Source organism: Macaca thibetana, chromosome 16, assembly GCF_024542745.1.
Source record: "Macaca thibetana thibetana isolate TM-01 chromosome 16, ASM2454274v1, whole genome shotgun sequence".
In the NCBI taxonomy this organism is placed as follows: domain Eukaryota; kingdom Metazoa; phylum Chordata; class Mammalia; order Primates; family Cercopithecidae; genus Macaca; species Macaca thibetana.
Window position 1 is genome coordinate 58084847 of NC_065593.1, and position 15476 is coordinate 58100322.

Genomic DNA, 15476 nt, shown 5'->3' on the forward strand with positions numbered 1-15476 from the left:
CAAGCAATTCTCTGCCTCAGCCTCCTGAGTAGCTGCGATTATAGGTGCCCGCCACCACACCCCGCTAATTTTTTGTGTTTTTAGTAGAAACGGGGTTTCACCATCTTCATCAGGTTGGTTGAACTCTTGACCTTGTGATCCACCTGCTTTGGCGTGAGCCACCGCGCCTGGCCATGAAGGGTATTTTCTTTTTATTCTTTTTTTTTTTTTTGAGAGGGAGTCTTGCTCTGTCGCCCAGGCTGGAGTGCAGTGGCGCTATCTCGGCTAATGCAAGCTCCGCCTGCCAGGTTCACGCCATTCTCCTGCCTCAGCCTCCCGAGTAACTGGGACTACAGGCGCCTGCCACCACTTCCGGCTAATTTTTTGTATTGTTAGTAGAGACGGAGTTTCACTGTGTTAGCCAGGATGGTCTCGATCTGACCTTGTGATCCACCCGCCTCGGCCTCCCAAAGTGCTGGCAGGATATTTTCTTTTTCTTTTTTTTTTTTTGAGACGGAGTCTCGCTCTGTCGCCCAGGCTGGAGTGCGGTGGCCGGATCTCAGCTCACTGCAAGCTCCGCCTCCCGGGTTTACACCATTCTCCTGCCTCAGCCTCCCGAGTAGCTGGGACTACAGGCGCCTGCCACCTCGCCCGGCTAGTTTTTTTGTATTTTTTTTTTTTTTTTTTTGAGACGGAGTCTCGCTCTGTCGCCCAGGCTGGAGTGCGGTGGCGCAATCTCGGCTCACTGCAAGCTCCGCCTCCCGGGTTCACGCCATTCTCCTGCCTCAGCCTCCCGAGTAGCTGGGACTACAGGCGCCCACAACCGCGCCCGGCTAATTTTTTGTATTTTTAGTAGAGACGGGGTTTCACCGTGGTCTCGATCTCCTGACCTTGTGATCCGCCCGCCTCGGCCTCCCAAAGTGCTGGGATTACAGGCGTGAGCCACCGCGCCCGGCCCGTTTTTTTGTATTTTTTAGTAGAGACGGGGTTTCACTGTGTTAGCCAGGATGGTTTCGATCTCCTGACCTCGTGATCCGCCTGCCTTGGCCTCCCAAAGTGTTGGGATTACAGGCTTGAGCCACCGCGCCTGGCCAGATATTTTCATTCAATACGAAGTTCTTTCTTTTTTTGAGATGGAGTCTTTTTCTGTCGCCCAGATTGGAGTGCCGTGGCGTGATCGCGGCTCAGTGCAACCTCTGCCTCCTAGGTTCCAGTGATTGTCCTGCCTCAGCCTCCCAAGTGGCTGGAATTCCAGGCGCACACCCCCATACCCAGCTAATTTTTGTTTTATTTTTTGAGACGGAGTTTCGCTCTTGTTGCCCAGGCTGGAGTGCAATGGTGTGATCTTGGCTCATTGCATATTCTGTCTCCTGGGTTCAAGCGATTCTCCTGCCTCAGCCTCCCGAGTAGCTAGGATTACAGGCATGCGCCACCAAGTCCGGCTAATTTTGTCTTTAATAGAGACCGAGTTTCACCATGTTGGTCAGGCTGGTCTCGAACTCCTCACCTCAGGTGATCCACCCGCCTCGGCCTCCCAAAGTGGTGGGATTACAGGCGTGAGCCACTGTGCCCGGCCTCGAAACAGATTTCTAAGTTGACATTTCTTTTTTGTTCCCCACCATGCACTAATTTTTTTTTTTTTTTTTTTTTTTTTTTGGAGACAGAGTCTTGCTCTGTCACCCAGGCTGGAGTACAGTAGTGTGATCTCGGCTCACTGCAAGCTCTACCTCCCAGGTTCACGCCATTCTCTTGCCTCAGCCTCCCGAGTAGCTGGGACTACAGGCGCCTGCCACCACGCCTGGCTGATTTTTTGTATTTTTAGTAGAGATGGGGTTTCACCGTGTTAGCCAGGATGGTCTTGATCTCCTGACCTCGTGGTCTGCCTGCCTCGACCTCCCAAAGTGTTGGGATTACAGGCGTGAGCCACCGCGCCTGGCCTTTTTTTTGAGACGAAGTCTCATTGTATCGCCCAAGCTGGAGTGCAGTGGCATAATCTTGCCTCACTGCAACCTCCGCCTCCCATGTTCAAGTGATTCTCTTGCCCCAGCCTCCCCAGTAGCTGGGACTACAGGCTCCTGCCACTATGTCCAACTAATTTTTGTATTTTTAGTAGAGATGGGGTTTCACTATGTTGGCCAGTCTGGTCTTGAACTCCTGACCTCAGGTGATCTGCCCGCCTCAGCCTCCCAGAGTGCTGGGATTACAGGTGTGATCCACCTTGCTCGGTCCTTTTTTTTTGCCTAGGTTGGAGTGCACTGGCACAGTCACAGCTCACTGCAGCCTTGACTTCTCGGGCTCAAGCGATCCTCCCACCTCAGCCTCCCAGCTGATTGCTTAATTTTTTGGTAGAGATGGGGGTTTCACCACGTTGTCTAGGCTGTCCTTGATCAAGTGATCCTCCCCGCCCTGCCTCCCAGAGTGCTGGGATTCCAGGCGGGAGCTGTGGTGCCTGGTCCTGTTAAGCATTTGAAGCTGTTATTCCACCATCTTCTTATCTTCGTTTATCTCTGGCTTTCAGCAGTGTGACTCTGGTGTGCCTCGCAGTGGTGTTCTTTGTATCCTAACTTGAGAGAGTTTGCTGAACTTCCTGGATTTGTTATTTGATGTTTTTCATTAAATTTTGGGGTTTTGGCCACTCTTTAAATTTTTCTGTTCTATCTTCGTTCTTTTCTGTCTTTTTTTTTTTTGAGACAGAGTCTTGCACTGTCACCCAGGGTGGAGTGCAGTGGCGCGGTCTCGACTCACTGCGAACTCCACCTCCCAGGTTCAGGCCATTCTCCTGCCTCAGCCTCCCGAGTACCTGGGACTACAGGTGCCTGCCACCACGCCCGGCTAATTTTTTTTAGTTTTAGTAGATTCGGGGTTTCACCTTGTTAGCCAGGATGGTCTTGATCTCCTGACCTCGTGATTCACCCGTCTTGGTCTCCCAAAGTGGCCTTCCAAAGTGCCAGGATTACAGGCGCGAGCCACTGCGCCTGGCCTGTTTTTTTTTTTCAGTGAGACGGAGTCTCACTCTGTCGCCCAGGCTGGAGTTCAGTGGCGTGATCTCTGCTCACTGCAAGCTCCGCCTCCCAGGTTCATGCCATTCTCCTGCATCAGCCTCCTGAGTAGCTGGTACTACAGGCACCCACCACCATGCCTGGCTGATTTTTTTGTATTTTTAGTAGAGATGGGATTTCACGGCATTTGCCAGGATGGTTTCGGTCTCCTGACCTTGTGATCCGCCTGCCTCGGTCTCCCAAAGTGCTGGGATTACAGGTGTGAGCCACCGTGCTTGCCCTTTTTTTTTTTTTTTTTTTGAGATGAAGTCTCACTCTGTCGCTCAGGCTGGAGTACAGTGGCATGATCTCTGCTCACTGCAACCTCTGCCTCCAAGGTTCAAGTGATTCTTCTCTCTCAGCCTCCTGAGTAGCTGGGATTACATGGGTGCGCCACCACGCCTGGCTAATCTTTGTATATTTAGTAGAGGTGGGGTTTCACCATCTTGGCCAGGCTAGTCTCGAACTCCTGACCTCAGGTAGTCTGCCCAACTCGGCCTCCCAAAGTGCTGGGATTACAGGCTTGAGCCTTTGCGCCCGACCCTCATGTTTTCTAGTGAGGAGCATTTGATGCTGTACCATGGGTTCCTAAGGCTCTGTTTTTTTGGTTTTTTTTTTTTTGTTTTTTTCCAAATCTCTGCCTTCAGATTGTATACCTGTTATTTTTATTGATTCATTTCTGTTTTTCTCTTTAGAGTTGGTTGGATTCTCACTCTGTCGCTTAAGCTGGAGTGCAGTGGTGTGATCATATCTCATTGTAGCCTTGAATTTCTGGGCTCAAGCAGTGCTCCCACCTCATTCTCCCGAGTTGCTGGGACCACAAGCTATTCACCTATGTCTTCTGCCCTCTCCCTTCTGCTGATAAGCCCATTCAGTGAATTTTTTATTTTTGTTTTTGTGTTTTTCAGTTCTAGAATTTCCATTTGATTGTTCTTATATGATTTGTTTCTCTACCGAGATTCACGTTCCTTTCATTTGGGTATGTCTACTCTGATGACCCCTCAGTGTAGAGCTCTAGCTCTGGCCCCTTGCCTGGCCTCAGACACAGATGCATACCTGCCTGCTGGATGGCTTCACTGGAGTGTGTCTGGTTGTCACCTCCAATCTCAGTGTCAAATGGAGGTCCTGATTTTCCCTCTAGTCTTCTACCTTTTTTAGCCTTTCCTTTCATAGTTCCCTCACAGGTGTTACTTCCACATAGTTTCTCAATCTGGAATTCTCAGCTTTACTCTGACCTCCTTCCTTTCTCATTGCATTCCTGCCCCTGGTCTTATTTGTCAGCAGGGCCTGGCGATGACCACTGCTGGAAGGTGTGCTCTTGCCTTCATCCCCACCATCCTGTCCCATCTCATCCCCTGTCTCAGCCCGTCTCTCTTGTCTCTAGGATTGGAACTCTAGCTTCCTGTTCAGTGTGGTGTTGAGAAACAGAGATTTTGTGGATGATGATTCCCCCTGCCTTTAGACTGTGTGGCTTCCCACCGCCCTGTCTGCCTCACCAGCCTCATCCCTTTCCATCTTCCTTATTGTTTATTGGGCTCTGGCCTCCGTGTTTCCAACGCCCTTCCTGCCTCCTGGTCTTTGTGCTTGCTCCTGCTCCCTGCAGCCTTTTCTCCCAGCTCGCGTGTGGCAGGCTTACCCGCCGCTAAGTGGGCCATGCTCAGTTGAACCTCTTCAGAGAGACCTTTAGCCTCCCATTTGAGGTTTCTTTTCCTTTTCTGTCATAGTGCTTATTTCGACCTTTGTTGACTTTGTCTCCCCTATTTGATGGTAAACTGCTTGACCGCAGGAACCTTTTTTTTTTTTTTTCTTTTTTTGAGACGGAGTCTTGTTCTGTTGCCCAGACTGGAGTGCAATGGCATGGATCTCGGCTCACTGCAGCTCCGCTTCTCAGGTTCTAGTGATTCTCCTGTCTCAGCCCACCGACTAGCTGGGACTATAGGTAGGCGTGCACCACTATGCTGGGCTAATTTTTGTGTTTTTTTTTTTTTTTCTGAGACGGAGTTTCACTCTCGTCGCCCAGTCTGGAATGCAATGGCGCGATCTTGGCTCACTGCAACCTCTGCTTTCCGGTTTCAAGCGATTCTCTTGCCTCAGCCTCCCGAATAGCTGGGATAACAGGTGCCCACCACCACGCCCAGCTAATTTTTGTCTTTTAGTAGAGACAGGGTTTCCTCAAGTTGGCCAGGCTGGTCTTGATCTCCTGACCTCATGATCCGCCTGCCTCGGCCTCTGAAAGTGCTGGGATTACAGACGTGAGTCACTGCACCTGGCCAAATTTTTTTTTTTTTTTTTTGAGATGGAGTCTCACTCTGTCACTCAGGCTGGAGTGCAGTGGTGTGATCTCGGCTCACTGCAAGCTCCACCTCCTGGGTTCACACCATTCTCCTGCCTCAGCCTCCCAAGTAGCTGGGACTACAGGTGCCTGCCACAATGCCCGGCTAATTTTTTGTATTTTTAGTTGAGATGGGGTTTCACCATGTTGGCCAGGATGGTCTCGATCTCCTGACCTTGTGATCCACCCGTCTCGGCCTCCCAAAGTGTTGGGATTACAGGCGTGAGCCACCGCATCCAGCCTAATTTTTGTATTTTTAGGAGAAATGGGGTTTCACCATGTTGGTCAGGCTGGTCTTGAATTCCTGACTTCAGGTGATCCGCTCACCTCGGCCTCCTGAAGTGCTGGGATTACAAATAAGAGCCCCCACGCCTGGCCAGAAACCGTGTCTTTTCTAGTTCATTTTTGTGGTCTGAACACCCAGAATGGAGCTGAGCACATAGAACTGCTTAATGTTTGTTGAAGGAATGAGTGAATATTCCCAGTATCTAGCAAAGAGCCCTGCACAGTGGACATTTTATGATTGAACTAGCGGCATCATTCTGTGTTAGGTTTCAGAATTAGAATTGAAGTTTTTTTGTTTTTTTTTTGAGACGGAGTCTCGCTCTCTCGCCCAGGCTGGAGTACAGTGGCGTGATCTTGGCTCACTACAAGCTCCGTGTCCCGGGTTTACGCCATTCTCCTGCCTCAGCCTCCGTAGTAGCTGGGACTACAGGTGCCCGCCACCTCGCTCGGCTAGATTTTTATTTATTTATTTATTTATTTATTTTTTAGTAGAGACGGGGTTTCACCGGGTTAGCCAGGATGGTCTGGATCTCCTGACCTCATGATCCACCCGTCTCGGCCTCCCAAAGTGCTGGGATTACAGGCTTGAGCCACCGTGCCCGGCCTCGGCTAGTTTTTCATATTTTTTAGTAGAGATGGGGTTTCACCGTGTTAGCCAGGATGGTCTCGATCTCCTGACCTCGTGATCCGCCCATCTTGGCCTCCCAGAGTGCTGGGATTACAGGCTTGAGCCACCACGCCCGGCTGAGTATTTTTTTTTTTGAGACAGAGTTTTGCTTTTTTTTGAGGCGGAGTCTGACTCTGTCGCCCAGGCTGGAGTGCAGTGGTGCGATCTCGGCTCACTTTAAGCTCCGCCTCCTGGGTTTACCCCATTCTTCTGCCTCAGCCTCCCGAGTAGCTGGGACCACAGGCGCCCGCCACCATGCCTGGCTAATTTTTTTTTTTTTTTTTTTTTGTATTTTTAGTAGAGACGGGGTTTCACCGTGTTAGCCAGGATGGTCTCGATCGCCTGACCTCGTGATCCGCCCGCCTCGGCCTCCCAAAGTGCTAGGATTTCAGGCGTGAGCCACCGTGCCCGGCCCTTTTTTTTTTTTTTGAAACAAAGTCTTGCTCTGTCGCCCAGGCTGAAGTGCAGTGGCATGATCTTGGCTCACTACAGCCTCCACCTTCCGGGTTCAAGCAGTTCTACCTCAACCTCCTGGGTAGCTGGGATTACAGGTGTGCGCCAGCATGCCTGGCTAATTTTTGTATTTTTGGTAGAGACGGTTTCACTATGTTGACCGGGCTTGTCTCAAACTCCTGGCCTCGCGATCTTCCCGCCTTGGCCTCCCATAGTGCTGAGATTACAGGCGTGAGCCTCCACACCCAGCTTGAGTTTTGTTCTTGTTGCCCAAGCTGGAGTGGAATAGCGCGATCTCAGCTCCCTGCAACCTCTACCTCCCAGCTTCAAGTGATTCTCCTGCTTCAGCCTCCCAAGTAGCTGGGATTACAGGCATGTGCCACCACGCCCAGCTAATTTTGTAGTTTCAGTAAAGATGGGGATTTACCATGTTGGTCAGGCTGGTCTCGAACTCCTAACCTCAGATGATCCTCTCATCTCATCCTCCCAAAGTGCTGGGATTACAGGCATGAATCACCGCGCCTGGCCTGGAATTGGGTTTTTTTTTTTTTTTTTTTTTTTTTTTTTGAGACGGAGTCTGGCTCTGTCGCCCAGGCTGGAGTGCAGTGGCCGGATCTCAGCTCACTGCAAGCTCCGCCTCCCGGGTTCACGCCATTCTCCGGCCTCAGCCTCCCGAGTAGCTGGGACTACAGGCGCCCGCCACCTCGCCCGGCTAGTTTTTTTTGTATTTCTTAATAAAGACGGGGTTTCACCGTGTTAGCCAGGATGGTTTCGATCTCCTGACCTCGTGATCCGCCCGTCTCGGCCTCCCAAAGTGCTGGGATTACAGGCATGAATCACCGCGCCTGGCCTGGAATTGGGTTTTTACAATTGATTTCAAAAGTAGAAATTGAACTTTTCAAACATAGCCATTGGCTGGGCATGGTGGCTCATGCCTGTAATCCCAGCACTTTGGGAGGCTGAGGCGGGTGGATCACCTGAGGTCAGGAGTTTGAGACCACCCTGGCCAACATGGCGAAACCCTGTCTCTACTAAAAATACAAAAATCAGCCGGGCATGGTGGCAGGCGCCTGTAATCCCAGCTACTTGGGAGGCTGAGGCAGGAGAATCACGGGAACCCAGGAGGTGAAGGTGCAGTAAGCCACGATCACGCCACTGCACTCCAGCCTGGGCAACAGAGCAAGACTCTGAAAACAAAACAAAGATAGCCCTAACTCTTGTTTGCTTCAAAGTCTTAAATGTGTTATAAAGTTTCATCTTTGACAAGACTGTTGCTTTTTTGGCCACTTTATTCGTTTTAATGACAAGACTGTTGCTTTTTTGGCCACTTTATTCGTTTTAATAGACACCTTTGTGAGCAGTACAAATTTCTTTATCAGAGCAGAATAGCAAGAGGAATTTGGTAAATGATGAGCACCTTCCAAATTTGTGAATACTCTTCTAGTAATGTCTGATGTGTGTATGGTATGTGTAGTGATATTTAGCATTTTATTAAATTTCTGTTATTTTGGCCTTGTTTTAGGTTGCAAAGGAGTTTGGCTTCCAAAATAATGGCTTCTCAGTTTACATCAATAGAAACAAGACCGGAGAGATAACAGCCTCCTCCAACAAATCCCTCAACTTGCTAAAAATCAAGTAAGTGTCCTCTGAGGAGGAAGCAGGGTATGGGGGGAAATTAGGTCCCCATGATCTGTCCGAGGTTGCCCAGTTTTATCCTCTTTCCTTTTCACACCACTCATTATGGTCTTATCAACTGACCAGAATACACGTGACTGTGTTGCTTGCCAGGGATTCAGTAATTATCCTGAATCTGCTGTTGCTATTGAGCAGATTTAATTGACTTTGCAGAATTCTGGAGTTTGTGTCACTGAGGAGAAAGTTATTGTCTCTGTCCATGTATGGCGTGGAGTGAGCTGCATACTCAGCTGCTTGTCTGGAGTGAAATACCTTGAATGCAGCTGTGTGCAGGGAAATCACGTTAGCCCTGCTGGCTTGGGTAGGAGTGCCGACAGTGCAGTGGCCCATGCCACTCCCTAGAGTTGGTCATTCAGGACCGTCAGGACTCAGAGACCTCTTATCACAGCCTGGCTGCTGCCTGTTTTTGTAAAGTGTTATTGGAACACAGCCAGGTCGTGTTGTTGGTGCCAGTTTTCATGTTACAAGGGCAGAGTTGAGTAGTTGTGGTAGACCGTGAGGCCTGCAAAGCTGAAAGTATTGACTGGCCCTTTACAGAACATGTGTGCTGGCTCCCATCGAAACTGTTTGGGCACTTGCTCACATATCCCTTAGATCAGTTCAGTCGTTAGGGAGCGAGTGGTCAGTTTTCCTCTCGACGCTGCAGGTTGCATGTGCTGTGGCCACTGGCTCAGTGGTGGGCCTGGGACCTGCTGGCAGTTGGCTGTGGGTCTGTTTACCAGCCAGAATGATAGGCTGGTTTTGCACTTTGGTCACTTTTAGATTCACAGATTAATATATCTAGGGACACAATATGCAATCGTAGCATTTATTTGTTCTTAACAAAGATTTATTTGGCACCTACTGTTTGCCTACCCCTGTGATGAGGTGAAACAGAACCTCTTGTTATTGTTCATTTCCAGGGTGACCCTTCCTTTGAGCTTGTGAAGGGTTTTGCATCTTGATAATTCTTTTTTCTCTCTTCTCTTCTCTTCTCTTTTCTTTCTTTCTTGAAGGGTTTTGCATCTTGATAATCCTTCCTTCCTTCCTTCCTTTTCCTTTTCCTTTTCTTGAGACAGAATCTCGCCCTGTCACCCAGGCTGGAGTGCGGTGGTGCGATCATAACTCACTACAGCCTCGACCTTCTGGGCTCAAGTGATACTCCTGCCTCAGCCTCCTGAGTAGCTGGGATTACAGGCACATTTTTCATTTTTAAATCAAATCTGGCTGGTAATTTTTTTTTTAAGTTTAAATCTGGAACACGTAACCGTATCTAAAGGTAAAGAGAATGTGATTGCACACCCTCTGTCCCAGCCAGAGGAACTCTCAGCTCATGACCATGCTTGTGTCCCGCTGCTCTTGCCCTCCTTCCTTCTCTCCTGTTGCTTGGCCTTTTTTTCTCTCTCCCCTTTTTAATTATTAAACAAAATGCGTACTGAACACCTCAGAGAACAGTGTATGCCTTGATGGGTGAACCTTATGTGTCACCATTGCAAGCACCAAGCAGGTCCGGGGATAAGGCATTGGCAGCCACCCCGGAAATTTCCCTAACGGTGTCTGCTGTTCTTTTTTTCTTTTTTTTTGAGATGGAGTCTCGCTCTGTCGCCCAGGCTGGAGTGCAATGGCGTGATCCCAGCTCACTGCAACCTCCGCCTCCTGGGTTCAAGCATTTCTCCTGCCTCAGCCTCCCAAGTAGCTGGGACTACTTATATAGAGATGGGGTTTCACTGTGTTGGCCAAGCTGGTCTCAAACTCCTGACCTCGTGATCTGCCTGCCTTGGCCTTCCAAAGTGCTAGGATTACAGGTGTGAGCCCCAGTGCCCAGCTCTTTATTCTTTCATTACTTGAGTATCTGTCCCTAGACACTGCCAGTTAGTCTTGCTTTCCTTTTTTTTTTTTTTTTTTTTTTTTTTTTTTTTTTTGAGACGGAGTCTCGCTCTGTCGCCCAGGTTGGAGTGCAGTGGCCGGATCTCAGCTCACTGCAAGCTCCACCTCCCAGGTTTACGCCATTCTCCTGCCTCAGCCTCCTGAGTAGCTGGGACTACAGGCGCCCGCCACCTCGCCCGGCTAGTTTTTTGTATTTTTAGTAGAGACGGGGTTTCACCGTGTTAGCCAGGATGGTCTCGATCTCCTGACCTCGTGATCCGCCCGTCTCGGCCTCCCAAAGTGCTGGGATTACAGGCTTGAGCCACCGCGCCCGGCCTAGTCTTGCTTTCTAAGGAAATTTGTATGTCTTACATCTTGTAATCTTCAGGTTCACCTTCTATCTCTTTACTTTTCTTAAAATTTATCTGTTGAGGAACTTGGTTCCTTGACCTGTAGGGTTTCCCACTCTGAGGTCTGGCTGATTTCATGTTCACAAGACACTTCAGCGTTACCCTCTGTGTCCTGGATTTCCTGCCGATCCACAGTGGTTTACAGAGGCCTGACAGGCCATTCCCTCAGCAGGACCATGGGGTGCTGTACACCTACCTTTTTTTTTTTTTTTTTTTTGAGATAGAGTCTCAATCTTGCTCAGGCTGGAGTGCAGTGGTGCGATCTCAGCTCACTGCAGCCTCTGTCTCCCCGGTTTGAGCGATTCTCTTGCCTCAGCCTCCTGAGTAGCTGGGACTACAGGTGCCCACCACCATACCCAGGTAATTTTTGTATTTTTAGTAGAGACGGGATTTCACCATGTTGGCCAGGCTGGTCTCAATCTCTTGACCTCAAGTGATTCACCTGCCTCAGCCTCCCAAAGTGTTGGCATTACAGACGTGAGCCACCACGCCTGGCCCCCTGCCTTTGTCCTTTTTCTTTTCTTTCTTTCTTTTTTTTATTTTTTTCTTGAGACAGAGTTTCATTCTTGTTGCCCAGGCTGGAGTGCAGTCGAATGATCTCAGCTCATTGGCAACCTCCGCGCCCCCGAGTTCAAGTGATTCTCCTGCCTCAGCCGCCTGAGTAACTGGGATTACAGGCATGTGCCACCAAGCCCGGCTCACTTTTTCTTTTTTTTTGAGACGGAGTCTCGCTCTGTCGCCCAGGCTGGAGTGCAGTGGCGTGATCTTGGCTCACTGCAAGCTCCACCTCCCAAGTTCATGCCATCCTCCTGCCTCAGCCTCCCGAATAGCTGGGACTATAGGTGCCCGCCAACATCCTGGCTAATTTTTTGTATTTTTTGTAGAGGTGGGGTCTCACCATGTTAGCCAGGGTGGTCTTGGTCTCCTGACTTCGTGATCCACCTGCCTCGGCCTCCCAAAGTGCTGTGCGTTAGCCACCGTGCCCGGCCTAATTTTGTATTTTTTTTTTTTGAGATGGAGTCTTGCTCTGTCGCCCAGGCTGGAGTGCAGTGGCTGAATCTCAGCTCACTGCAGGCTCCGCCTCCCGGCTTTATGCCATTCTCTTGCCTCAGCCTCCCGAGTAGCTGGGACTACAGGCGCCCGCCACCTCACGTGGCTAGTTTTTTGTATTTTTTAGTAGAGACGGGGTTTCACCATGTTAGCCAGGATGGTCTCGGTCTCCTGACCTTGTGATCCGCCCGTCTCAGCCTCCCAAAGTGCTGGGATTACAGGCTTGAGCCACCACACCTGGCCTAATTTTGTATTTTTAAGTAGAGATGGGGTTTCTCCATGTTGGTCAGGCTGGTCTCGAACTCCCAACCTCAGGTGATCCGCTGGCCTCAGCCTCCAGAAGTGCTGGGATTACAGGAGTGAGCCATCACACCTGGCCCCCTCTTTTTTTTTCTTTAGAGACAGGGTCTTTGTCGACACCATTGTGAGCTATGATTGTGCCACTGCACTGCAGCTGGGCAACAGAGCAAGACCCTGTCTCAAAAGTATATAAATAAATAAATACTCTGATTATTTTTCCCCCTAAATCTGGCTGTTGGCTTCAAGTCCTCACAGGTGCCATGTTGCTCCTGGTTTCTCCTAGTTTCTGCTCTGCTGCCACGTTGGCCCACTGGCCTCCAGTGAAGACCACTGGGTGGCTGAGTGCTCCCCATCCGGGCTGTGAGACATGGGAGCCTGCCTCTTGGGTCTTGTGACTGTTGGTATCTGTCTGCCCCCACTTGTATCCCTGCCCCTACATTGCTGTAGATGCATCGGTGGGACCTGGCATGCGGTCTAGCTGTCTGCAGGAGGGAGATTTGGGAAGAGCCACTGACTTTGGCACCTGCCGCCTCCACGTCCTAGAATCCCGCCTGGTCATTTTGGATCGCCTCTGTCACTAACCCTCTTCTTCCATTTCGTTGTTCATTTAATATCCCATGTAAAGGTTGATATTCTGTCTCAGAATTTCTGTCTCTGAGTCTTTGCCAGTCTAACTCTTGGTTAATTATGTCTCTACCCACTCTTACTTGCGTGGTAGTGTGTTACTCTTCTTTTTTTTTTTTGAGATGGAGTCTCGCTCTGTCGCCCAGGCTGGAGTGCAGTGGCGCGATCTCGGCTCACTGCAAGCTCCACCTCCTGGGTTCATGCCATTTTCCTGCCTCAGCCTTCTGAGTAGCTGGGACTACAGGTGCCTGCCACCACCACCCCTGGCTAATTTTTTTTGTATTTTTAGCAGAGATGAGGTTTCACTGTGTTAGCCAGGATGGTCTCAATCTCCTGACCTCGTGATCTTCCCACCTCGGCCTCCCAAAGTGCTGGGATTACAGGTGTGAGCCACTGTGCCCGGTCCAGATTTAGCAGCTTTTCTACAGAGAAGGTTTGCATTTGCTTTTGTTGGCACAGGGGGGTGTGATGGACCTACAACTCCTTCAAGTTAATTTCTGTCTTTGGTCTTTCTGAACCAGATGTCATCATCCCTGGTTCTGCCGCAGATTCATGGCCCAGCAGGCCTTTAGTTACAGTCTCAGAGGTGACTTTTTTTTTTTGCTATATACTAGATAGAGGCAGATGGGCTTCCTCCTTGATTCCTATTTTCAGCTGGTAGGTTTTTCACAGCTGTTCAGGCATTCTTTGGTTATCTGCATTCATGTGGAAGTTTCAGACTCAGTTGCCCCCTCTGGGCAGGGAAGCTCAAGTCCTTGTCTCCCAGTGCTCAGCAAACTGCTGTAGGCCCAAAGTTGTGAGTGAATTACTGAGAGTGGCCTTGGCCCCGTAAGCAGCTCTGAGCTCTGTGTTGCTGGCTGCTGTCTTGAGTGCACTGCTGGGTTTGTCCTCTGAGGATTTCCTCCACTTTCTTTAGAGCTCAGCAATTGATTTTAGAGTATATTTGTTGAAATTGATCTAGTGTGTAAGTCAAGTTTTTTATATTAGTAGTTAGAGGGTGTTTAGAAATATGTAATCTGCTATTAGAAACAGACGTCTTGACTGGATGTGGTGGCTCACGCCTGTAATCCTAGCACTTTGGGAGCCTGAGGCAGGCGGATCACCTGAGGTCAGGAGTTTGAGACCAGCCTGTCCAACGTGGAGGAACCTCGTCTCTACTGAAAATACACTAAGTATCTGGGCGTGGTGGCAGGCACATGCCTGTAATCCCAGCTACTTGGGAGGCTGAGGCAGGAGAATCACTTAAACCCGGGAGATGCAGGTTCCTGTGTGCCAAGATTGCGCCACTGCACTCCAGCCTGGGTGACAGAGCAAGACTCTGTCTCAAAAAAAAAAGAGAAAGAAACAGACATCTCTGACTTCGTAATGTTCGGTAATGTTCGTCACCCCCAAATGAGGGAAGAAGAAGGGGAGGGAAGAAATCAGTTGAAGAGCTGCCCTGAGCCCCGGTGTCCGTGTGTCCTTGAGGCCTCTGTTCTTCCTTCACACTGTGTTGGTTTGGAGCTGTGGATCCTGCCCTCTCAGTCTGTGTCCTGTGTGTGTGTCTTGTTGGCAGCAGTTAAATATCCATCAGAGGACATGCTGCAGCCTTTCTTCCGAGGCTGGCCTGGAGGGTTAGTGTTGGCAGCCATCTCTGGTCACTTGGGACCCCAGGCGGCTTCTGTGGACTGTGAGTGGAGATGCTTGTTGGTCTCTGAGGTCAGCAGTTTGCCATGGCAGTCAAGCCTGGCACCAAGTTGGCAGCGTGACTCTTTAGACTGAAACTGATGGAAAACCAAATGTGACTTGTGGCAGCCTTTTTGGAAAGCCGTATGTCAGCAGCTTCAGAGACAAACAGAAACCCTTAAGCATGACTCTTGGGAGTTTGCCCTTTAGAAGGAAAACTGCAGGGACGTCTGTCCGTGGGTGTTTTTGGGTGGTGTTGATGGTGGCAGAAACTGGCAGACAGTGTGCATGCTCGTCAGTGTGGGAGTGGCTGAGGAGTGGTTAAGCAGCCTCACTGGGGAACGTGCAGCCATTGTCATAGCAATTAGACGCAGACCCCTTATATTTGGAGGATTTTATGAGGGGTCGTTGAAGTAGAAAAGTATGTCTCTGCTAATCTCACTTTTTTGTGTGTGTGTGATGGAGTCTCGCTCTGTCGCCAGGCTGGAGTGCAGTGGCATGATCTCAGCTCACTGTAACCTCCGCCTCCTGGGTTCAAGTGATTCTCCTGCCTGAGCCTCCCGAGTAGCTGGGACTACAGGCATGCGCCACCATGCCCAGCTAATTTTTTTGTATTTTTAATAGAGATGGGGTTTCACCATGTTGGTCAGGATGGTCTCGATCTCTTGACCTCGTGATCCACCTGCCTTGGCCTCCCAAAGTGCTGGGATTTTTTTTTTTTTTTTTTTTTTGAGACGGAGTCTCGCTCTGTTGCCCAGGCTGGAGTGCAGTGGCCGGATCTCAGCTCACTGCAAGCTCCGCCTCCCGGGTTTACGCCATTCTCCTGCCTCAGCCTCCCGAGTAGCTGGGACTACAGGCGCCTGCCACCTCGCCCGGCTAGTTTTTTGTATTTTTTAGTAGAGACGGGGTTTCACCGTGTTAGCCAGGATGGTCTTGATCTTGTGACCTCGTGATCCGCCCGTCTCGGCCTCCCAAAGTGCTGGGATTACAGGCTTGAGCCACCACGCCCAGCCAAGTGCTGGGATTACAGACATGAGCCACCGAGCCCGGCCAATCCCACTTTTTAAAAGTAGTGACAGCTCCCATGTGTGTCTGTGCTTCCGTGTGTATGTGAACGCCAATAAAGCAGTGGA

General features: G+C 50.0%; 5 protein-coding genes across 5 annotated transcripts in view; 2 read left to right on the plus strand and 3 right to left on the minus strand.

Moving 5' to 3' along the window:
* Nucleotides 1–4355, minus strand: part of SLC25A10 (solute carrier family 25 member 10) — a 101793-nt gene extending 97438 nt beyond the window's left edge. Inside the window, exon 1 of the mRNA XM_050764060.1 lies at nucleotides 4346–4355. The gene's annotated coding sequence lies outside the window, so the exon portion shown is untranslated. The remainder of the gene's footprint in view (nucleotides 1–4345) is intronic.
* MRPL12 (mitochondrial ribosomal protein L12) overlaps nucleotides 1–15476 on the minus strand; it is a 167324-nt gene that overhangs the window by 83840 nt on the left and 68008 nt on the right. The window lies entirely within an intron of this gene.
* The window catches only part of ACTG1 (actin gamma 1), a 181429-nt gene that overhangs the window by 60591 nt on the left and 105362 nt on the right, over nucleotides 1–15476 (plus strand). The gene's annotated exons all lie outside the window — the stretch shown is intronic.
* The window catches only part of CCDC137 (coiled-coil domain containing 137), a 150931-nt gene that overhangs the window by 47102 nt on the left and 88353 nt on the right, over nucleotides 1–15476 (minus strand). The window lies entirely within an intron of this gene.
* Nucleotides 1–15476, plus strand: part of NPLOC4 (NPL4 homolog, ubiquitin recognition factor) — an 87015-nt gene that overhangs the window by 8621 nt on the left and 62918 nt on the right. The window contains exon 3 of the mRNA XM_050764007.1: nucleotides 8277–8389. Coding sequence (XP_050619964.1) covers nucleotides 8277–8389 — 113 coding nt within the window. The remainder of the gene's footprint in view (nucleotides 1–8276; nucleotides 8390–15476) is intronic.